This window comes from Blastocystis hominis (genome assembly GCF_000151665.1).
Source record: "Blastocystis hominis, Singapore isolate B (sub-type 7) whole genome shotgun sequence assembly, scaffold_1".
NCBI lineage: Eukaryota > Bigyra > Opalinata > Blastocystidae > Blastocystis > Blastocystis hominis.
The window spans coordinates 1,566,722-1,588,573 of NW_013171816.1; the positions used below are offsets into that span (position 1 = coordinate 1,566,722).

The following is a 21,852-nucleotide window of genomic DNA, read 5'->3' on the forward strand; positions in this document are numbered from 1 at the left end:
AAGAATACTCCGTAAAGCATAATCCGAAATAGCACATCATCAAACAATACCAAAGAGCACCTTCCAATCAACCTGCTCTTTGTTTATCAAAATCACTGTATCATGTTAAGCAATCCCTACTCTAGCATTCATTTATCCTCAAAATGTATTAAAACAAATAGAAAAATGGCATATTTCTCATATTACAAAAAACGGTCCGAATTTTGCTAACTTATCGTTTATACTGCAAAAGCAGGGGTTTCCCATTTAGAACAAAACCATGGAGTTTCCTCTTCACTTTCTCCGCGGTTTCCAGGTCTGCTATGCATAAATCAGGAATAGTAATCATTTACGAAATGTGATGAACGCCTGGCCTTTCATCCTCCCCGTCAGAAGTGTGTAGACGAATTCCCCTGGCGATCTCTCAAACCGTCCAAACAAATCCACCAACTCTTCTTTTGAGATGTTCGGAGAAAGATTCCGAACATACAGTGTGTTATTTGGGCATCCTTCTTTCGTCTATACGTCAAAATGGAGGATTATGCGCAACTGGTTTCAGAGATGCTAGTTCCTCCTCGCTAAGTCTATTCCTATCGATTTCCTCATCTGTAATATGCCTAAAATTCACGGCTTTATCATCTATTTGCTGTTTTGGTTCAACTATCTCCTTTTCATGATTCTTCTTTATCTTCGTCTTTCTCTTCACCTCCCTATCTTTTTCGGCTACATGAACACGTTTATTCAATTTCTGTTCCTTTGAAAAATCGGCCTTTGCGGGTGTGTGTAACACATCTCTGATAATGGGGTGTTGCTTTGCATATTCCTCGTCCATGTGCTGCAAAACTGCATTCAAATCCGGGCGAGGGATGTGTGTTTCATAGATGCCCTCCTTCGCCATTTGTAGGAGCTTGTTCGAGGAAGTGTCTAAAAAAGGGTTGTGGATTCTCTAGATTCGATCAGCGAGGAGAAGGCTACTTGAAACGAAATGAAATCGTTTGCTTGCATATCCACACTTTCTGAATACCGCTTCTGTGCTGCCGAAGCGGAAGCTGCAGACGATTCTAAATATTGCTTTTTCAGTTCGATTCGGTCATAAATGTTGCGAATATTGGCAGGAAGCGAATCGTAGTCAATGGAGGAATTACACCCTGGAGTGTCTCCTTCATCCGGTAAAGAGCGCTCAAATTGAATAATCGCCTCGATGTCTTCCTTAAAGTCAAGAAAAAAGCATATAGCAAACATCCTTCAATTGGTATCTAGAGAGCTCCTCTCGTCTGTTTTCTTCCTTCTTTAGATTCTTGTACTCTTCCAGCGATTTCACTCCAGCCAGTTCAGGGTTGTTTGATTGGATTGTTTCTCCCGACACAAATTCTAGCTTCTTATCCTTTCCAGAAACAAATTCTGATTCATTCTTCACCATGTCGGACACTTGTTTCTCGAAGTGTGATTGTTGTCTGTGTCCTGGCTCTCCCGGCGTTAGAGTAGCGTCAATTTCGACTCGCTCCCCTCCTATTCGAATTACATCTCGACTGTAGTATCTTCGCGAATCTCCCTGATCAACTCCTGTCGTAAACACATTAATTCTTGGAGCAAATGGGTTGAATCCAAAATTTGGCATTTCCCTTACAAAACTCCAATAGAATACAGAAAGAAGACAACAAAGAATGAATCAAAGAAAATAACTATTTCTATTATTATTATTGTAATGAGTATCGGATTATCGCAAGAAGATATTGATCTGGTTCGTTCCTACGTAACAGCCAGAGATGGTCATGAGTATGACTATGTTGAAGATGGCGTGGTCTGCTTCGATATCACTCATAATTACCTCAAAGTGCGCATGCACAGTGTACACATGCCGATCACATCCACAGTATGTTTTCGGGACGAGTGGACGAATTCACCAAGTAGGTGTTCGAATTGAAAAGAAAGATTACCACGCATTCCGGAACCCCTCCAGAGTTCCAGCGCTTAGAACTTCAGTCTTCTTCTGGAATGAAAGTCGGAGTGGTTGACTGCTGCTGACAAGTAGATAGTGGATCTGCTAAACAACGATGCAACTTTACAATCATATGGTTTTCAAAACGGAATGGTCGTTCATTGCACAGATTTTGTCAGCATTGCCTATTTTTGTTAACTGTAGAATCCAAATTCTCTAGCCAAGGATGGAGGACTGGATGACGTGTCAAAAGTAAAGAAATATACTATGAGCGACGAGGAATACAACAAACTCCAAAACACCTATCGAGCCTACAAAAAGCGCGTGGGCGAAAATGTACTTTTTCCTCCTCATCGATTCACTCTAGTTCGATGCAAATAAGCAATATGGAGCCGATTCCGTTGCCCATGTCAAAGTGGACAGTCGATGTGAAGTGTCTCCAGGAGGTCGTCGAGGCACGGTGCGTTGGATTGGAGTCTTAGAAGAGGGCAGTACGACACGCGGCGGATACTGGGTCGGAGTTGCGTTGGATGAGCCAACAGGAAGGAATGACGGCAGTTTTAATGGAACCAGATTGTTTGAGTGTGGAGCGAATTATGGAGTGTTTGTAAGGGGAGAAAATGTACAAATCGGTGATTTTCCGGAGGAAGAACTTGACTTGGATGAGGAGTTTTGTACTTTTTGTTTCACACACTATGTTCCTGTTGGATCTGTATGATAGCTATCTCCAAGTTCCTTTTTGCAGAGTATTTGATTGTAGAGCTATCCAATTCCTACGAAATGCATCACTTCCATGATTCTTGTCAGCATAAGCGATATCATTTCTCAAGTCATTACAAAGAGTTGATTTCAATTGTAAAATTTGAAATAGATAAGAAAAACCGAATTGCGCGAAATATCCGCTTTATGATCTGGGGTTTATTCTTCGGGGTTGTCGCTCATGGATATCTGGTGTTGATGAATACCCTATTCCCTTCGCGCGCATTTTTCTACATTATCGTGAAGGTTGTTATCGATCAAGTTCGACCATTTAGCACTTTATTTACTGTAGTGTATATGGGCTCCTTTTTCCAATGTCTTGTTTTTCTTCTTCATTTCAGCTTTGGAAGTAATGTTTCTTGGAATCGGAATGAGTTGCAGGACCCGTGGAATCAGCCGCATGCAGGAATACTGAGTATTCGACAAAACCTTGTACCAACAATGAAAATGAACTACATTGTTTGGTTACCCGTCCAGGCGATTAATTTTCTTTTGGTTCCGTTGAACGTCTGAGTTGCTTTGGAATTTCATGCATAGTATCAATTAATCGTGATGAACGTGGTTTCTCTCTTCTGGAACACATACTTGTCGACTGTGGCCAATCGTTCTGTGCGTTATAGTGTCATCAATGAGGTGTTAAGTGATTGTTCAAAAAACAATGAAACATGGAGAGAGATTATTTTCTTAGAAACAAGAGATACAATGAGAAGTGTTGTTTTTTTCCTGTATGCTATTGTAATATTCGTGTCTTGCTTCATTATTGTATCGCTGAATAGGCTACCCAATGATTTTGGAAAGGTAGCTCTACCGGTCGGGTTTGTTGATTACAGTGATTCTGCTACTCAGAAAGCGTCATTTCCGCAGACAAAAACGCTAAGGCGAGATTCTCCCAGTGCTCCCTTCCTTGGGGATCAGACAGAGCAGATTCCTAGAATACCTAAATCAGAAGAAGCGAAAATCATACCGCCGGCTTTTACACAAGTGAAGGAGGAGAAAAAGGTTGTTCCTACACAGAAAGTTCAAAAGAGTATACCAGTAGTTCGTAATGGGGAGAAGGATTCATATGTCATAAATCCACAGAGCTTATTGCATAAGGTCATTCATTATGAACCCTTTGTAATTCCGCCCCCAATTCGTACACGGAGTATGAAGTTTAGTCCTCTGCAAGATTTCTCGGAGTATTACAAGTTTCTGAAAGCTGCTTCCAACCGTTGTGACTTGGATATCTGCAAAAGACCTTTAAAGTACTTGAATCAGTTTTCTTCGTGGGATTGCCGCAAGTTCCCTTCTCTCTGTTCTGACCCCTCTGCCTTTTTGATAATGCAAGAGCCGAAGTATTTGGAGGGAAGAGTCGATATCATTGAAAACGGAGTAGTATCGCATAACTTGGATTGTGGCTGGCCGGCAGACCACACGAAGAGCGAGAATCAATTCGATAGTCGATTGGTGGGCCATTTCCAAGGAACGTTGGTCCCTATGGTGGTTCCTGAAGGATTAAGTTTCCAACACTTTGTAGACGGCGTTCTTCCAAAGCTTGTCATCCTAGTGGATATTCTACGGAAAGAGCCATCCTATACGATGGCCATGGATATGAGAATCGTCAAGGGCATGCCGAAGCAGTTGTTGGAACGAATGGGATTGCTCAGTGGTACGATTACTTCCTGGGATTCCCTTCCTTGGAAGAACGGGCAGCTCTACGCAGATAAGCTGATTATGGGATGCAAGGTTCCTCCACTGCATCCCGAATTGTGGCAGAAGGCGCAAGATCTGTTCGATCTGCCGTGGAAGAAAGAGGGCTGGAAACAGAAACGACACATTATGCTGTATTTGTCGAGAAAGCAAGGAACGAGTAATCCAGGACGAGATGTCGTTAACGAGAACGCATTGCTGAAAGAACTCGAGCAATGGGCGAGTGAAAAGGGATTCGAGTTGGTGGTGTTTACGGCATCGGACTACAAAACACTCGACGATCTGTTCATGTTGTTGGCAGATGTGGATGTGGTGCTTGGGCCGCATGGAGGCGCGTTTTATAACATGCTGTTCATGAGGAGAGGGATTACAGTGATCGAGTTTGTGCCAGACTCGCGCATGTTTTTAAGTACGGCTCAGGCTGTGCATCTGATCATCTATCTTCAGGCTTCGCTTTTGGGGAATAATTACTTTAATATTCGCGCAGCTGACAAGGGGCATTCGAACATGTACATCAACCCTTCCCTGGTCCTCGAGATATTGAATTCTGCTTTCTAAGAATCGATTTCCACCGTTCGCTCTTCGAAAGATATCTCCCGCAACTGTAGCTCTTTCATTTCAAACTTTATATCCTTTTTGTTCAACAAACACACCGAGCGAGAAGTGAGTAGAAACAGCTCCCAGTCGAAACTGGTAGTAACTCCATTTCTTAGAAGTAGATCTGCTGGACAGGTCCCATGGTGGACTTGATGTACACCACCTTAATGTTCTGCCACTTCTTCTTCAGCAGAGACACCAGGAAGTTGATGGAGAGCACGATGTTGCTCTTCAGCTGGTCCTTGGTGAGCTCCACATGGCCCACAGGCACGGACAGGCACAGCACCTTCTTCATCTGGAACTTCACAGTGTGAAGGATGCCCTTCACCTTCTCAGCGGGATCCTCGCTGTTGGTGATCACAGAGGGGAACTTTCCAGCTCTGTTCAGACCAGGTCCTATCAGTCTGGGAAGCTTCTTGATCAGAGTATCCGAAGCGAGGAAGGCGTCGTACTTCTTGCAGAGCTTGCGGATCACCTTCTTGTTCTTGTTGATGGCGGTGATCTCATCCACGTTCATGCAGGGGATGTTCTCCTTCTTGCACAGCTGCTCGTGCTTATCGTTCACGAACACGCACACGTTGATCTTGGCACGAGTGGGGTTCGGGAGCTGGAAGGAACCAGCGAAACGCTTGTCCTTGGCAGGGTCAATCTGCTTCAGAGTGACCTGAAGCTCCACGGTCTCCACGAAACCTCTCTTCTTTCCCTTCAGAGTCTCACCGTCCATCTCAATCTCCTTTCCGGCAGAGTAGTCCAGAATGTTATCAAGAGCCTTGCTCAGAGTTTCGCTGTTAACCTTACTAGCACAACGTTAGAGAATTCGACTTCACCCAACACCTACCTCATTTCTTTACGAAATATATGGAAGGGAAGAAAGGGAGGAATGAAACCGCCCCTCTTTCGTTTGGCATCATTTGATTGGACAATCCAGACAACCAGGCGGTTAGCGATTTCTTTGAGAAGGTGTGTTATTGGCACAAAATACACTATGATAGGAGCGAATATGACATAAGAAAGGAAGGGAATGATTATTCAACAGTTTCTGTGCACTATTAGCAAACTAACCAATTTGTTTGGCATTCGTAAATAGACAATGTTGACTTCAGCTCCATTTTGTAAAGATGAAAATTATCCACTCGATCGATTTGAAAATTACTGTGTATCACATTTCCATGTCTTCTATTATCAATGATCCCATAGAATCGAAGATATTGTAAATGGTACCCTCCGGTGAGGATGTGCAAAATCTTGGGGAAAATGGGCTCACAAGAGGGTTTCCCATTCTTGCTATGTACATATATCTTAGGATCTAGAATAAATATGTCTGAACAAGGTAGTATCTATGCTTAGTTTTGTGTTGTCAAGTTTTTCTGTGTAAATTCCATTGTTCTTGGTGTTTACCCTTGATGTAGAACAAACCGTTCCGCCCGCTGAGGTTCCTGCTCCTGTTGAGGCCGCTGCCCCTGCTGCTGAGCCTAGTGACCCCGTTGCTGAGCCTGCGCCTGTTGCTGAAGTGGCTGCCCCCGTTGCCGCTCCCGCTCCCGCCCCTGCGAAGCCGATGGTAGCTATTCCCGAAGCGGCTCCTATGCCTACGGAGAAGGTAGGTTTGGTGATGTGTTTCTGATGGATGTAGCCTGAGTTTGATATCAAAGTGACGAACCCTACCCGTGTGGCTGATGGAATGTCTTCTCATGTGAATTATACTGTAAACACGAACACGACCAACGAGAAGTACAGCTACAGCCAGAGCGTCGTGGTGCGTCGTTACAACGACTTTTTGTGGCTGCATGATATTCTCACCGACGAGTACCCCTACGCGGTGATTCCTCCGATGCCCGAGAAGAACACGATGAACCGTTTCGAGATCGAGTTCGTGGAGACTCGTCGTGCCTCTCTGCAGTCGTTCCTGCGCGAGATCGCCGCGGATCCGCTGCTGAAGGAGAGCAAGCGTCTGCGCACGTTCCTGACGGCGGACGACGAGAAGTTCGCTGAGGAGAAGGCGGAGACGAAGTCGTCTCTGAAGGATAGTTTGAAGGGCAACCCGATGGAGGCGGGTATGAAGCTGCTGAAGCTGATGGGCAACGGCCTGAACAAGGTGGGCACGCAGGTGCAGAAGAGCGTGCAGCAGCAGATGGGCGGCGAGGCGCCGATGAGCAAGGAGGACGAGAAGCTGGCGAAGTACGTGCAGTACATCAACGATCTGTCGGAGCAAGTGAACGCTCTGGCGACGCGCGCTTCGGAGTTCGTGGAGCACCAGAGCGATTTCACGGCGAACCTGATCGACCTGGGTCTGGCCATGAATCTGATGGGCCAGCTGCAGCAGGACGTCGTGGGCGATGCGATGCGCAGTCTGAACGACGCCATCAGCGTCATCCAGCAGATCTGGACGGAGAAGGGTCTGCGCGAGGACCGCGCCTTCGTGCAGCCCATGAAGCGCCTGGTGCTGCTGCTGAACGAGGTCAAGATGACCGTGGGTCGCCGCACGCTGATCCTCTCCAACTACCAGAGCGCCTGCCAGAGCCTGAAGAAGGCCAAGGCCACGTACAAGAAGCTGGCGTCGACGCCCGGAAAGAGCTCGAAGCTGCCCGGCGCCGAGGAGGAGATCGAGCGCTACAAGAAGCGCGCTGGCAAGCTGAAGAAGAAGCTGCACACGGTGACGGAGAAGATCAACGGCGTGCTGGACGACTTCCGCGACCGCAAGATGGCGCTGATCCGCAACATGGTGCTGGATCTGCTGCTGATCCAGATGCAGTACCACAAGCAGGTGGCCAACGTGTGGAGAAACTATCTCCCCGAGCTGCAGAAGATCAACCTGGAGGACGCGGTCAAGTCCGCGGAGGAGTTCGGTCTGGCGAGCGTCGACGAGAACCGTCCTCGCAATGCTGTGGCTGACTCGGACGATGACGATGACGATGACGACGACGAGGACGATGAGAGCAAGGAGAGCGGAAGCGATAGCGATAGCGATAGCGACGAGAAGCCCAAGAAGAAGGCGAAGAAGCCGGCGAAGAAGAGCAAGAAGGATTCTAGCGAGAGTGAGAGCGAGAGTGATTCCGATGATGATGATTCCGATGATGATGACTCTGATGATTCGGATGACTCCGATGATTCTGATGATTCCGATTCCGATGATGATGACTCCGATTCGGACGAAAAGCCCAAGAAGAAGGCAAAGAAATCGGCCAAGGGAAAGAAGGCGTCCAAGAAGAGTAAGAAGGACTCGAGTGATGACTCGGACTCTGACTAAAAGCTTGATTTTGTATGGTAATTGCGTTCTTGTTGTTTTTTAAAATAACCTCGTTGTGTTTCTGATCACCCAAACACACATTCTTTTTTGTTTCTTCTGCATTCTTTCATCGATCTTTGTAACCTATCCCGCCTATACCCTGATTCATAGAAAATCCATGATTAAGGCTCTCTTTATTGTTAGCGTCTCGGGACAGCCTCGCTTTTCTAAATTCTATGAGTACATCGTATTTGTACTGACCAAGTGATGATCAAGTAGAAGATGGAAGACAGAAAGGAGATTATTCGAAAAATCTATGAAGCTGTTGTAAAACGATCGAGCAAGCTGTGTAATTTCGTTGAAGACAAAGCGTAAGGGATTAGAGGCTGGCTTTGATATAGGCTCCAATTCTGGAAGGATCCGACCAAAATTGTGTACAGAAAGGTCTCCTCCATTATTGTGATTCTCGTAGCAGATGAGTCGGAGAGTGAACTCGGTTTGCTTGATCTCATCCAAGTCCTCATGGATATTCTCGAGGAATCGTTCGATGACCTCCGTGAGTATGATTTAATTTATAATATTGATCGTGTTCACTCCATGTTCGATGAAGTGATCATGGGAGGAATGGTGCTGGAGACAAACGTGGACAAGATCATGGCAACGATCAATGCAAAGAACAGCGTTGAATACAAGGGTGAAGAGAGTACTGGACGCCTTCCAACTATCAAGTAACGTGTTTTTGTTTGTTTCAGGAAACATGCCATGCAACAACAACAACAACTAAGACATGTCCACGATGTCCACGATGTCCAAAATGTCCACGATTACTCAGAATCCTCACTAGCGACGGCCTCAGATTCGTTCGCTTCTCCAGAGTTGCTTGTCTCTTCAGCTTCGGATTCTTCCGACTCAGTGGTCGCTTTGGACTTGTCCGACTCAGTGGACTGGCTGCTCTCTTCCGACTCTTCCGACTCTTCTTTCTTGGATTGTTTCTTGGATTGTTTCTTGGCGGGTTTCTTCGATTTCTTGGTGGATTCCTTGGATTCCTTGGATTCCTTGGCTGATTCCTTCTCTTTCTTCTCCTTCTTTGAACTCTTCTTCTCCTCGGGATGGTTCTTCTTCCACTCCTTCATCTCCTCGTTGTATTTCTCCATCTCCTCTTTGTATCCCTTAGCGTACTCCTTTGAATAAACACGCTCATTCGTACTTACCGCTTGTTCTTCCTTTGATAAGGCCGACCACATGACACCGAGCTCCTTTGTGATCTCTGTAGGCTTCATTGCTGAACGTCAAAGAGATAAAAAACAAGTTTACTGGGATTGGCTTCTTTCACCGAAGCTCTCTTCTTGGTAGCAAAACGGAAGTACGGGGTGATCGGTCTCTTGGGCTTCGTTTCAGTGTCCTGTGTGCTCGATTTCTTTGACTACATGTTAGGACTTGTCTTCAAAAATACTGCGGTCTTCTTGTCGCAAACCATGACTAGAAAAAAATAAAATTAATATGAATGGTATTGACAGAATCTAAATTGGCGGGAAGACAAGTTCCATAGAATACATTGCAAAACCGCGGAACCTGTTTAGTTTTAAAAAACAATCTTGAAGGTTGATTCCATGTTGAATGCCAAAAAAGGAAAGGAAAGGACGTAGAGAAAACAATCACCAAAAATAGACGTAACGGATGAAAGTCCAACAATCAACCCCAGTCTCAATCGCTGATATGCATACAGTTCAGAAAAAAAGAGGCAACCTTTTCAATCACAAACCAACTTTCCCTCCATATCTCATTCGTCAAAAACATGAACAAGTGTTCTTCCTTTTCTTTAATTGATGATTTTGTCTGTGCACAAGGGACAGAACCTCTTTCCTACGCAGACCTTAAGATTTCGATGCCCAAGTTCATTAATGAGGAGAATTCTTCAGAAGATGCGGCCAATTCATTCTATCGAGTCTATTCAAGTGTAATCAATTGCAAAGAATCGATCCAGTGGATGTGGGGAAAAATCTCTGACGCAATTGACCGCTTTGGTTTTGTTTTCTCCCGATCCAATTACACATATGAAGATTCCTTTACAACGAGCGACCATGTGCTACTTCTAACCTCTCGAATGATGCTAAAGTCCATGAGTGTACCAGGTGTGAAAGTGCTATGTCAACTTGTCGATGATCATATTGTGGACCACGTAAATGCTTCCGTTCTGTCACTGTGTGCTACTTCTTTTTTCTCCAAAATACAAACCACAAAGATCGAGAAGGACATTGTTCGTCTATTGACAACGTGGATCGAAAAGATTTCTCATCTTCCTCAATGGGATAACGGAATTATGGAAGCATTTCTATGCCAATGGAACAAGGATTCGCTCTCCGAGACGTATTGGTTCGCTTTGAATTGTCTGGCTCCTTCATTTGAGTCTCAACTTGTTTCGTTCGTATTTCTTCCAATGATTGAAGCCAAACAAGTGAAGCAAGTGCTGAAGCAACTGGGGACGAACTGTCACATATTGTGCTACGATCTTTCTCTCATTATTCTACGTCTCTTTCAACCTCTAAATAAAGAGCACTTTGCTTTATGGATCGATTGTGTTCACTTTCTTGCAGAAACGACTCCAATTCCAGACATTGATTACAGTTCTATCATAACTACGATGGTACGCTATGCGCTCAACGAACGAAACTCTTTGTTGTATCGCCAGAAATGCTTGAATTCTCTGAGCCTGCTCCTCTCCAAACATTCGCACGGAACAATCGAAATGAATGAAATGAATGAAATGATTGCCCTTCTTGCATCGATTCTTCGTTCATCGAACGATCGATTGATCCAAAAAGGACTTGAACTCATCAGTATCCTTCACTTCACAAAAGAACAAGAAGGAATCATACGATCGACCCTCCTGATTCTGTATGAATTCCTTCTTCAAAGAGATTTCGAAGCAGGATCGGATGCGTCCTTAACTCGAATGAAATGCTTTCATCAATTGAAATCGTTCCGATTTGATCTTTGTGAACTGATTCAGCGAGTTCTCCTCCCCCTTCAATCCTTTTCACCCATTTTTCCACAGCAATCTGACTTGATTGAATTGATTCAAGAGACGTTGAAGCATGGATTTGAGAGAGAACATCTCTTTCGAATGGGTGAAAATCGATGGAACGAAATCGCCTGCCTCGCATTGCAAATCGGACTATCCATTCCAGACAAAGATCGATTGAGAAGCGAACTATCCGAGCAGTTTGCTCAGGACCTCGATGAGCATAAATTGTTCGCCTCCCTTTCTCTCTGTCAGTGCGTTTCATTCCAACCTCCGATTTCCATATTGGATCGAATTCTTTCTTTTTCACCTTCCCTCTCAACCGAAACCCTTTTAAACCTCTTCTGCCAGCTTTGGAACCAACAAAAAAACCCGATCGATCGAAGATACCTTATCCCCATTCTCCAACTCGCCTCCCATTCTTCTCTCTCCACTTCTCTCTCCCCATCCCTTCTTCTCATTTCCTCCCTTCCATTCTCCTCTCTCCAAGAGTTTCTTGTTTCCTTATCAGCAGATATCATCAGTGACGAGCAGATTCTCTCGCTTCTCCGACTGCTCCGCGTAATCAACGAGAAATCCTACGCGATCAGCAAAGCGTCAGCGAAACAAATCGTCCAAGAAAATGACGTCGACGAGGAAATCCGCGAGCAAACCACGCAGGCATCGCAGGAAGCTTCGCTGAACGTACGAATGCAAAAGGGGTACGAAGTAGCTCGCCTATTTCCGGTCTGGGATTCTTTCGTGCTATGTTCCCTTGCTATCGTGCGACTTATCGAATGAGATGAGTGCTAGAGAAATGATTTGCTCCGACTTCACACACAACTCCACCACCCAGATCGAAATCATGAGAGAACTGGTGCTTCTCTCCCATCAAATCTTGAAACACACACCTCGCTGTAACGAAACCGAGCTCTTTTCCCAGTTTCTCGTTGCCATCATGGAGATGGACGACCGAGCCGTTCTCCAATCCGTCACGCCTTTGTGTGTGGCTGCACTTCTCGATGTGAACAGCGACGATTCCGCTGTGCTTCCGCGCTTGGAGGAATGCACTCGCACTCTCTGCACTGCGGAGTGTTTTGATTCGATTCAACAAATCCTGTTTCTTGTTCTTCACGCCATCTCCATGAATCAAATCCACGATAGTTATCTGCGAGCAGCATTCATCGCCTATTGCAGAGTTCCCACACTTCGCGAGGGCATCGAAGTCGGACTCAGCAGTCTCATGCGAAGCACTTCAAAGGGAGATTTGAACGATTATCTGCTTGATGGGATCGTGGATTGGCTGCGATGCGATCAAGACGAAGCGAACTGCATCGAGCCCATTCGCTTTTTGCTGCGAACCACGAAGGGAATCGATGAGAGAAAGGTGATCAACACGCTCGTCGCGTTCTTTGTCAAGACGCCTTCGCTGCCTCTTTTGGAGCTGATCGCCTCGTACAAAACGGCGTGGGACGAGCACGCACACGCGCTGTTAGAAGAGTACTCGCGTGGAGAGCAGCCCTTCGGCGAACGCGTCAAGGAAGAGCTGCGAAGCCTGAAGAGAGCCAAACGATCCTCGCTTGTTTGAGTCAATCGCTTGAGTGAACAAACACGAGCAAACCAAATGACCCAGTCACAGAATACTCAGAAATCACTTTCTCTATCTAGTTCACTGGTCGAAGACCACTCGTTTTCTTTACTCGCCTGTGGGCTTCGTTTCACACATAACCCGCGCTCTGCATACGCATCGATCTCCTTCAAAGCCTGTTCCACGTACTCATGAAGGAACCAACCAATCAATCCATGAATGAATGAATGAATGAATGAAAAGGATATAAAAATGCATCCCTGTGAATCACACTTCGTCTTGAGATCGTTCAACACCTTCTCCACCTTGAAATCGACAAACAACTGCGCAGTCACTTCTACCCATCACCTCCTTCCCCCTCTCCCACCATTCTTCAGCATGTATCGAATCGCCCCCGCCGCAAACCCCAGCCACAGACACAAGTGCTGGATGATGTATAAAGACACGCTCTTCTTCTCTTCTAGATCGCCCCCCACGCGCGGCGTGAACGACAAATCCGACATCCGCGAGTCCTCCGACAGCGAGCTCACCCGCTCCGGCGTGTGCGACTGGAAGCTCGCATCGCGCAGCATCAAGTGTTCTGTCGGCGAGCTGAGCACGTCCGCCGCGTTCTCCGGAGGATAGACCTCGTTCTCCACCGCGATCTCGAGGTACGCGTTGATTTCCTGGAAGAACGCGGAGAGCTGGCCGTGAGATCGATCGCACAACGCTACGAGAGGCGCCTGGATGAAGAGGGGCGTCGAGGAGTACATCGCCAGATTCATCAGCTGTCCGAACAGCACGCCGTTCAGATCGTTCCGATGCTGCAGCAGCAGCCGGCGCAGCCGCTCCAGTCCGCGCTGATGCAGAAAATCAACCACCATGTCGGGGTCTAAACCTCATTGCTGGCTTCGAAAGCGACCTCGGATGATGTTGGAGATCGCGCGCGCGGCGCAGACGCCGACCTTCCCGCTCCAACTCTCCTCGACCTGCATGAGCGCGTTGAGCCCGTTGGCGAGCTTGAAAAGCTTCATGTTTTCGGGGTGATTGGCGAGGAGAACGGAGGCCGTGCCGATCGCCGAGGTCACCACGTGCGCGTTGGGGCAGGAGAAGCAATTGATAATGCGGATGATGCCGTCGCACGGACCCACGCGGTTCTGCGGTTCATTCGCCTCCGCAATCCCCACCTTGCACTCCGGGCATTGCCGACAGCACGTCTTAATGCACTCCAAACAATACAAAATCTGCTTCTCGTTGCTCAGATGAATCATCCCGAAGAACAACTCCACGCCATTCAGATCGCACACTTCGCGGCAATTCGCGCCGTCCACGTTGCACAAGTTCATCAAAATCCCAACCAGATACAAGCACAACTTCCGCACCGACGAATTCGACGACGGAACCGTCTCCGGCGTTCCCCGCGGGGTAAACGCCACCATGCTATTCTCCGATAACCGCGGCAACGACGGCTTCGCCTCCGGACTCACCGGACGCGTCTGTCTACGCCTCACCGAGCATTGCCGAGTCTACTGGGCATTGACGACTTCGTTCTGGAGGATGGAGATGAGCGTGGTGATGCCTTCGCTCTCGCGGAACACCGTCGAGATTTCCCGCGAGGATTGCGTCATATTCAGCAGACACCCCGCGGTCGCCAGCATCAGCTCCAGGATTTCTCGCGAGATCGCGCGGTTCCGAGCCAGCTGGGCATTGCCGAACTGCAGACAGCGGATCAGACTGCCCATCACGTCCTTCCGCTTCACCGCCTGCGCGATAACCGCGGGTTGCTGCACGCTCTGCTGCCGCAGCTGCCGCAGCGCGGCGATGCGCAGCGACACGACGGAATACCGCACGAAGAACAACGCCGCGTGCAGACTGCCCGGAATCGCGGTTTTCTCGGCGAACTCGAGGCGCCATCGGCAGCCATCGGTGCAGCGGAAGACGCTCTTGTCCTCCTCGTCCTCTTTGGCCGTGCGCACCGTGCGGATGCTCAGATGCACGCTCGTCTGGCCCTCCTTCGCCGGAACGCCCAGACGCAGCGAGTTGGACTGGTCGAGCAGCTCGCGAAGCGAGGATTCCGCCGTGCAGAGGAACTTCCAGAAGCTCTGGTCGAAGTCGCGGGAGGTGAAACGCCGGTGCGTTTCGCGGTCGACTTGGGAAAGCGCGGAAACGGAGTCCAAAGGGAGAAACGAGGCGATTAAAACTTGACTGGCGAAGGGGAGGCGGCTCCAGGGAGAGGAGGGCTGCGCGAGGAGGGCGTGGCAGGCGTGACAGACGCGTTGGAGACCCATTTTGGAGTGAGGATAGCCGTAGGCGGAGAGATCCTACGCATCATGACGGGAGATGGCAGGAAACGGCTTGGAGGGAAGAACACGCTTTGCAAAACACGCGGCCGCACAAACGGCAGTGATGGCGACGCTTAAATAGGGAAAAGGAACAACCACAATCAGAACAGCGCGCAGACATCGAATCAGGAACCCAAAGAGGGGTCATTCGATATTCGCCAACTTTGCTGTACGATGAATAGCCAAAATCACTTCGTCTTTCGATCGGATGTAGATGATGGTTCTGCGTCTCACCACTTCGCAATTGATCCTACGTAGATGTCGCCACAGCACTTTGATTCTGCAAACGTCGCGTACGACTTCAAACTAGGAGACAGCGGCTTTGTATTCGCCACGTAGTTCTTCCGGAAGTCTGGCAAACAATTGGAATAACAGAGAACGCAGCTCTTGCAAACACGATGTTGATTGTACTTTCCCAGATAGGGAATTGGAGATACGTAAGGAGAACAGTAGGAACATACGCTCTATGCTGGGTAAAGCGAGAACTCGAATACTTGGTTGCAGCATTCACAATCATACAGTTTACACTTCTCACTCTCTATTGCCCCACATAGAGAGCAGTTTCGTTGATGTGAACGAACAACGGGCATTCCACTTTTCAGATATCTACTACCCCCAGATAATAGTGTATCCCCGCGGTTGTGCACACTGGGTCATCAGCGGGAGGGAATTCAAAGCGAATCGTTTCCTGGAGGTGAAAATCCATTCACGGGTCGAGTGCCCATCCGAAATGTGAGATGGGAGTAGTAGTTTACACAATTCGTTACACAATCCAAATCCTCTGCTTGCACAAAGTCGACTCGATTTCTATCCACCCACCATTCTCACACGCATGCGAAGAGAGAGCACACAGAAATAAACGATTCTAAGACCAGGTCTGATTTGGAAAACATAGTACGGATTGAAAGGACTTTCAACTCCTGTTGTTTTTTATATATATATATATATAATATAAGATTCTTGTACTGTGCCTACTCCCATTCCAATTCCAATTCCAATTTCAATTCCTGTTTCTATTCTACGGACCCAATTCTTACGTCAGCAGATTTTGGATGAAACTCCCGATCCTAATCGTTTTGGTCAATTTTTTTTTAATGATTAACCCTATAAATGAGTGTTTGATGAATTCTAAGGATATTCAAGTTCTGTGGACACAGTCCAGCGAGTCAAATCGCGTCGTTTTTCGATGTGTTCATCGCACATCCCCTAGTTTGTTAGAGTCTCCTTGTCACAGTAAGATTGTATTGGGGAGACGATCTAGTTCTTTATTTAGCACTCCAAAACAGTGTGTTGAGTTGAGTGAAGTTTGTTCCATTTCCAAAGAAGAGGAAGAAGAGTCATCACCTTATGACAACTTTTTTGATTGTGATTATGGTTATTTAGCCCTTCCAATTGACTTTCATCTTTCCTACCCGTAACAATGATGATGATAGATGATATATATATAAAATAATGATTGTCGCTTGTTTGCTGCAACAAACCCCCTTCAACTTAATCTTTCTCCCACTTTACAAACACACGAACCACTCCATCAATCAATCTCAAAAACACCCTCCTTCTCCTCTCTACTGCATAATGAACTCTCCCGAAGACCCATAATGGATCGCCACAAGCAGTCGCTCTCTCATGATCTGCTCCGACGAATACTGCGGCAGCTCCAACTGGAAGAAGCACGTATGCGCCACCGGCAACATATAATCCCCCGCGTTCTTATACGTCAGTTTAAACGGCCGCGGCCACGACTCGCTCTTGGGCAGCTTCGACCGTCCCCATGTGAACCGCAGGAACTGGCTGCGATCCTTGTCGGTGAGTCCCTCCATCACATTCCAGAATTGCTTCACCACCGGATGGCTCTCCGTCCATCCAATATACACCGTGTGCTTCTTCAGCAGCTCCACGGAGATCTCCGGCACTCCCTTCACCGTCCGCTCCAATTGCTCCCACGTGAAGAGCGACAGCGCTCGCTGCGGAACCAGCGCGTACACGCCCGCAGCGATCGCCTCCGCGGCCTGCCGCGCCTCGTTGATGCGCGCCTCGAGCGCCATCTTGCAGAACTTGAGGCGGTTGTGGAAGGTGACCGCGATCTGCGACCCCGAGGGCAGCAATTCCACCTCGTTCCCCGCGGAATCCAGAATCGCGAAGACCATATCGAACACGAACGGGAACTCGTCGACGCCGTCGCTCTCGGAGTACTCTCGCACCTGCTGGAGCGTGGAGATGAGCCCGGAATCGACGGCCTTGATGTCCTCCTCGGTGACCTCGTCGCCGACGATCGTCTTCCAGATCTGCGGGGACAGCTCGAACGACAGCAGGTGCTTCGTGCGCAGCGACACGCCGATCAGGTTCCCCACGAAGCGGTACATCTCCAGCGCCTCGCTGCTGTCGCGGTAGCGCGGGTTGGGGATGAATCGCTCCTCGGTTTCCTGGTCGTTCATGGCGTTGGGGCACGGAATGAACAGGTCGATGTGATCCGAGAACAAATCTTCCACGCAGCGCTCCACCGCGTCGCGGTACAGCCCGCCCCAGTCCAGGCCCTGCTCGCCCTTGTATTTGATCGCCACCAGCCGGTCTTTGGAGTCCAGCTTCGCGCGCAGCACGCTCACCGGGAACCGCTGCATCTGCCGGCAGAACTGCGCGAACATGCACTCCGAGTTGATCGCCGAGTGGCTGTCGTTGTCCATGTCGTCCCCCGACCGCTCCAGCTCCGTGAAGATGCGCCGATTGTCCAGCTCCACGATGGGGTACGCCGCCTGGCCGGAGTACTCCGTCTGCTTGATGCTCATCTCCAGCACGTTCTCTTTGATCGTCGGGAACACGTACAGCGAGATGCTCGTGATCAGCGAGCCCAGCGTCCGCTCGTCCTTCCCGCTCGCGTTCATCAGCTCGATCAGATGCATGCACGGCTGCAGCTGCCGGTTGTAGAACTGCAGCAGCGCGATGCGCAGACGGAGGTGCACCGGATCCACGTCGCGCAGCGCGTAGTAGCGCGCCTTGTCGTCGTCGGTGAGCGCGTAGGAGCGCGCGTCCACGTCTAGTAGCGACGATTTGGACTGCTGCGCGAAGATCTCGAACGCGGTGAGCAGGTCCTCGTCCATCAGAGGCGAGAAGGAGCGCATGGCCTCCACGGCGAGGCGATAATTCGGCTCCGTCCACGGCAGACCGGTCGCCTCCATGATCACGCGGAGATATTTCGCGGGGATCGGCGCGCGGTAGTAAATGCAGCGCGTCAGCAGATGGACCGACGTCAGCTGCTCGAGCAGCGAGTCTTTCTTGACCTCCGGAACGTTCTCTACCCACGGAGCGATCATGGAAGACTGATTCTCCTTGAGAGAGGCGGCGTCGATCTCCTCCTTCAGCGTGTAGGTGAGCAGGAAGTCGAGGAGCAGCGGCAGCTGCGAGGGAACGATCGTGTTCCGGTCGATGTTCTCGCAGTAGCGCAGCACGACGGTCATCATGCCGCTGACGTCCGGATGCGCCGTGACGGTGATCTGGGACGAGGTGATCAGCCGCGACAGCAGCTCCACGACGCGCATCTTGAAGGGCATTCCGGAGGTCTGGAGGTAGAGGACCAGGTTGTTGAGCGTCCGGTTGAAGAAGTCGTCCTTGTCGAACTTGTAGTTCTTCGAGATGTCGATCAGAAGGTCGTACGCGTAGCAGTTCCAGTCGAAACAGCGCGACGACAGCACGTCCGCGTCGCACGACCAGTTCACGTTCTCGAAGGGCTGCACCATGAACCCGTAGCCCCACTGATCGCCCGTCGACACGTTGCTCTCGTACGTGAACCGCACCGTGTTCCCGCGCACCGTGAACGAGCAGAACGCGTCGGCCGTGCCGGAGAACCGCGCGATGGACTGGTTCATCGCCTCGTCCTGGTAGAAGGACAGCGAGGCGTGGGTAGGGTCCAGATAGCACTGCCGATCGAAGATGATGCGGAGCCCCGCGGCGCCGGGGATGGTGATCTTGTCGGAGTACTTGGTTTTGGGGAAGGAGGGGTGCAGCGAGGACACGTACACGCAGTTGTTGGTGAAGTTCCCGATGGAGATGGAGGACAGCGTGAGCTGCCGCAGCGACGCGGACTCCATGCTGAGTCGCTCGTCCTCGGGAGGAACGTACAGCGTGACTTTGTTGTTGTCCGTGTCGTCCCATGTGCCGTCCATAAACGCTTGGATCAGCGTCAACGCGCGCGGAGACGTGCTGACGATCTGCCGGATGGCCAGCTGCAGCAGCTTGAACTGGCAGGACTCCAGCGTCATGGTCTCGTGGAACGTCGACGTCCACGACTGCGAGGTTTTCTGCGTGAGGTAGATGAACTTCATCAGCCGCACGATGTCGTAGCTGTTCATCTTGCAGCTGTCGATCACGTCCAGGCGCGGCTGCATCAGATACAGCAGCGAGATCATGGTCTCGCGGCTCCACAGCTGCAGCAGCGCCACGCACAGCCGCCCCACGATGCCTCGCAGATGCTGCACGTCGTCCAGATGGAACAGCAGACGGTACTTCTGCACGCGCACCTCGCTCTCGTCGTAGGATCGGTCCTCCACGATCCCCGTCTCCGGGTCCAGCACGCTCAGCCGCACCTTCCCGTTGCTGATCGCGGTGATGACGCCGGTCGGAGATACCGGGGAGTAGACCAGATCCTCCTTGCTGACGCAGCTGATCACGCCGTAGAGCGAAGACGACCGCGCCACGCCGTCCGTTCGCACGTTGTCTGCACACTGCAGACGCGAGAACGGAGGAAACATCGTGGACAGCAGCGAGGGCGTGAGCGCAGCCGACTTGACGGGCTCGGCGATGAGCGGCTGCCGGATGGAGGTCTCCAGATCGTTCAGAACGGAGACGTCTTCGACCTTGCCGCCAATCGGAGTGATCTGCCGGTTTTCCTCCGAGATCTTGAGAATGAAGTCCTTCTTCATCTCCATCAGGTACGACACGGTCGAGTCCATATTATCCTGGTACGACTACATGGTTAGCAACGCCTTCCTCCATCCCTCCTACCCGCAGCATCTTATAACAAATATCCTCGTTATACCCGGTGATCCCGGAGATCGTCTTCGCCAGCTTCGTTCGCTTCTCATCGCGCAGCACCGTCGGTCTCCCATCGTCCCACGGGTCCGTCGCCTCGTCCTTTCCCAGTCCGCACGTGGCTCCGTACGATCGGCGTCGCTCTCGCTCCATGCGCGATGTCTCCGACTGCAGCTCCATCGGGAGGAATCGAGGCGATCCGGGGTACGTATTGATCAAGTACTCCACGAACCAGTTGTAATACTGCATCATCACCGAGGTGGCCAGCGGCATGTTGCACGCGACCGGCTTCACCGCCACGCGGAGAATCTGCGCGATCACCGGCTGCTGGATCGACTGCACGAGGTCCGGGACGTCGATCAGGATGCTTTGGAGACACCGGATCAGATGCAGCGCAATCATCGCTTCCTGCAGGCGAGGAACGGGGAGCGACAGCGCCGACGTATTAAAGAACGGCATGGAGCGCGCAGGCATCGTGAACAGCTCTTTGGGCAGCTTGAGAAGCGACACCAGCTCCTGCAGAGACGGCAGCAGCGCCTGGTAGCAGTCCTTGAGACCCGCCGGCACGCGTTCGCGATCGATCACGTCCAGCGCGTAGAGGCTCATCGACCGCGGAGTGTCGATCTTGTCCATCAGCACCACCACCTCGCTCATCGTTCGGTTCCCCTTGATCACGAACCCGCTGCCCGCGCTCCGGTACGCCGTGTGCATCAAATCCTCCGCGTCGGCGGACCCCTCCGCCATGAACTCGTGCGGCCGGATGCGGCAGCCGCTGTAGAGATGCGGCGACAGCCCGCCCAGCACCTTCAGCACCGCGATCAGCGCCGTCACCCAGGGCGTCCGGAGGAACAGGAACAGCTCGTCGGGCTGCGCTGCGTCCGACTGCTCGCGCCTCTTGGCCTCGACGGCGCCCTCGACGATCTCGGTGAGGATCTTGCAGATGATGGGCTTCCAGAAGGGCTGCGCGAGGAGCCGGCGGAGCGTGTAGACGGCCTCCTCCGCGGTGATCTCGGCCGAGTAGGAGGCGCTGTGGCCGTCGGGACGGATGGCCATCTCGCAGAGCGTCTGCTTGGGAACGGCGAAGAGGTCGCGGAGCAGCGAGGCGCGGTTTTGGTCCTTGCAGGCGGAGAAATCCGAGAAAAGGTTGAAGAGGATCGCGTCGTAGGGACAGCAGAGCGCGCAGGCGGCACGCTCGCCGAGCAGAGCGCTGGCGCAGGAGTCGGCGTGCGCTGCGAGATGGAGAAGGTGGTAGATGAAGAGATGGCAGCGCGCCTCGTCGGTCAGATGGGAAGGAACGGAGAGGAGCGCGTTCTCTGGAGGCGGGGAGCGGAGATAGGTGTGGTGGATGCAGTTGTCGTTGGGCACGCGGACGATTTGGTCGCTCATGTTCTGCAAGACCATCAGCATGAGTCGCTGGATTCGCGGGGAGAGATGCATCATCTCGATGCCCAGGTCCAAAATCGCGTCCATTTTGAGCACGGTCCGCATGTCGGTTTTGCACACGAACACCAGCAGACCCATCAAGCACGCGACGAACGCTTCGCCCGCGCACACGCAGCAGTCCATCTCTACAGAGCCCTGCAGATTGGTCTTCCCGTCCAGGCTCTCGCGGATGCACGCGTTCGGATTGATCGAGGAGTTCAGCTGGCTGTACAATGAGTGAGCGAAGGGCTGCCAGCGCTGGCACAGTCGCGTCAGCACGGCTCGCTCTCCATTCACAAAATTCACGAAGTC

The 21,852-nt window shown here is 50.5% G+C and overlaps 9 protein-coding genes; 4 read left to right on the top strand and 5 right to left on the bottom strand.

Annotated features, from left to right (window-relative positions):
- Positions 1-211: 211 nt before the first annotated feature.
- GSBLH_T00006205001 (uncharacterized protein) lies at positions 212-1,597 on the bottom strand (the record flags this gene model as incomplete). Its single annotated transcript, XM_013039489.1, has 5 exons — positions 212-300; positions 333-498; positions 530-925; positions 955-1,188; positions 1,220-1,597. 5 exons carry the CDS (start codon positions 1,595-1,597, stop codon positions 212-214), a joined length of 1,263 nt encoding a protein of 420 aa, XP_012894943.1.
- Positions 1,598-1,684: 87 nt separating this feature from the next.
- On the top strand, positions 1,685-2,636 carry GSBLH_T00001143001 (uncharacterized protein; the record flags this gene model as incomplete). Its single annotated transcript, XM_013039490.1, has 5 exons — positions 1,685-1,852; positions 1,891-1,980; positions 2,012-2,092; positions 2,123-2,254; positions 2,286-2,636. 5 exons carry the CDS (start codon positions 1,685-1,687, stop codon positions 2,634-2,636), a joined length of 822 nt encoding a protein of 273 aa, XP_012894944.1.
- A 338-nt stretch (positions 2,637-2,974) lies between these two features.
- On the top strand, positions 2,975-4,924 carry GSBLH_T00006206001 (uncharacterized protein; the record flags this gene model as incomplete). The annotated part of the gene is made up of 3 exons (XM_013039491.1): positions 2,975-3,136; positions 3,215-3,402; positions 3,454-4,924. 3 exons carry the CDS (start codon positions 2,975-2,977, stop codon positions 4,922-4,924), a joined length of 1,821 nt encoding a protein of 606 aa, XP_012894945.1.
- A 96-nt stretch (positions 4,925-5,020) lies between these two features.
- GSBLH_T00001144001 (uncharacterized protein) lies at positions 5,021-5,874 on the bottom strand (the record flags this gene model as incomplete). XM_013039492.1 has 3 exons in its annotated part: positions 5,021-5,736; positions 5,762-5,784; positions 5,815-5,874. 3 exons carry the CDS (start codon positions 5,872-5,874, stop codon positions 5,076-5,078), a joined length of 744 nt encoding a protein of 247 aa, XP_012894946.1. The 3' UTR covers positions 5,021-5,075.
- Positions 5,875-6,217: 343 nt separating this feature from the next.
- On the top strand, positions 6,218-8,236 carry GSBLH_T00001145001 (uncharacterized protein; the record flags this gene model as incomplete). XM_013039493.1 has 3 exons in its annotated part: positions 6,218-6,293; positions 6,373-6,560; positions 6,594-8,236. The coding sequence occupies 3 exons, from the start codon at positions 6,218-6,220 to the stop codon at positions 8,205-8,207; spliced, it is 1,878 nt and encodes a 625-aa protein (XP_012894947.1). The 3' UTR covers positions 8,208-8,236.
- Positions 8,237-8,364: 128 nt separating this feature from the next.
- On the top strand, positions 8,365-8,918 carry GSBLH_T00001146001 (uncharacterized protein; the record flags this gene model as incomplete). Its single annotated transcript, XM_013039494.1, has 3 exons — positions 8,365-8,433; positions 8,466-8,557; positions 8,588-8,918. 3 exons carry the CDS (start codon positions 8,365-8,367, stop codon positions 8,916-8,918), a joined length of 492 nt encoding a protein of 163 aa, XP_012894948.1.
- A 3,885-nt stretch (positions 8,919-12,803) lies between these two features.
- On the bottom strand, positions 12,804-13,638 carry GSBLH_T00001147001 (uncharacterized protein; the record flags this gene model as incomplete). XM_013039495.1 has 2 exons in its annotated part: positions 12,804-13,112; positions 13,143-13,638. 2 exons carry the CDS (start codon positions 13,636-13,638, stop codon positions 12,832-12,834), a joined length of 777 nt encoding a protein of 258 aa, XP_012894949.1. The 3' UTR covers positions 12,804-12,831.
- Positions 13,639-14,280: 642 nt separating this feature from the next.
- GSBLH_T00001148001 (uncharacterized protein) lies at positions 14,281-15,561 on the bottom strand (the record flags this gene model as incomplete). XM_013039496.1 has 3 exons in its annotated part: positions 15,351-15,561; positions 15,107-15,319; positions 14,281-15,075 (listed from the first exon to the last, which is right to left on the bottom strand). The coding sequence occupies exons 2-3, from the start codon at positions 15,242-15,244 to the stop codon at positions 14,281-14,283; spliced, it is 933 nt and encodes a 310-aa protein (XP_012894950.1). The 5' UTR covers positions 15,245-15,319; positions 15,351-15,561.
- A 1,100-nt stretch (positions 15,562-16,661) lies between these two features.
- GSBLH_T00001149001 (uncharacterized protein) lies at positions 16,662-20,039 on the bottom strand (the record flags this gene model as incomplete). The annotated part of the gene is made up of 1 exon (XM_013039497.1): positions 16,662-20,039. The coding sequence occupies one exon, from the start codon at positions 20,037-20,039 to the stop codon at positions 16,662-16,664; it is 3,378 nt and encodes a 1,125-aa protein (XP_012894951.1).
- Between the last annotated feature and the right edge of the window lie 1,813 nt (positions 20,040-21,852).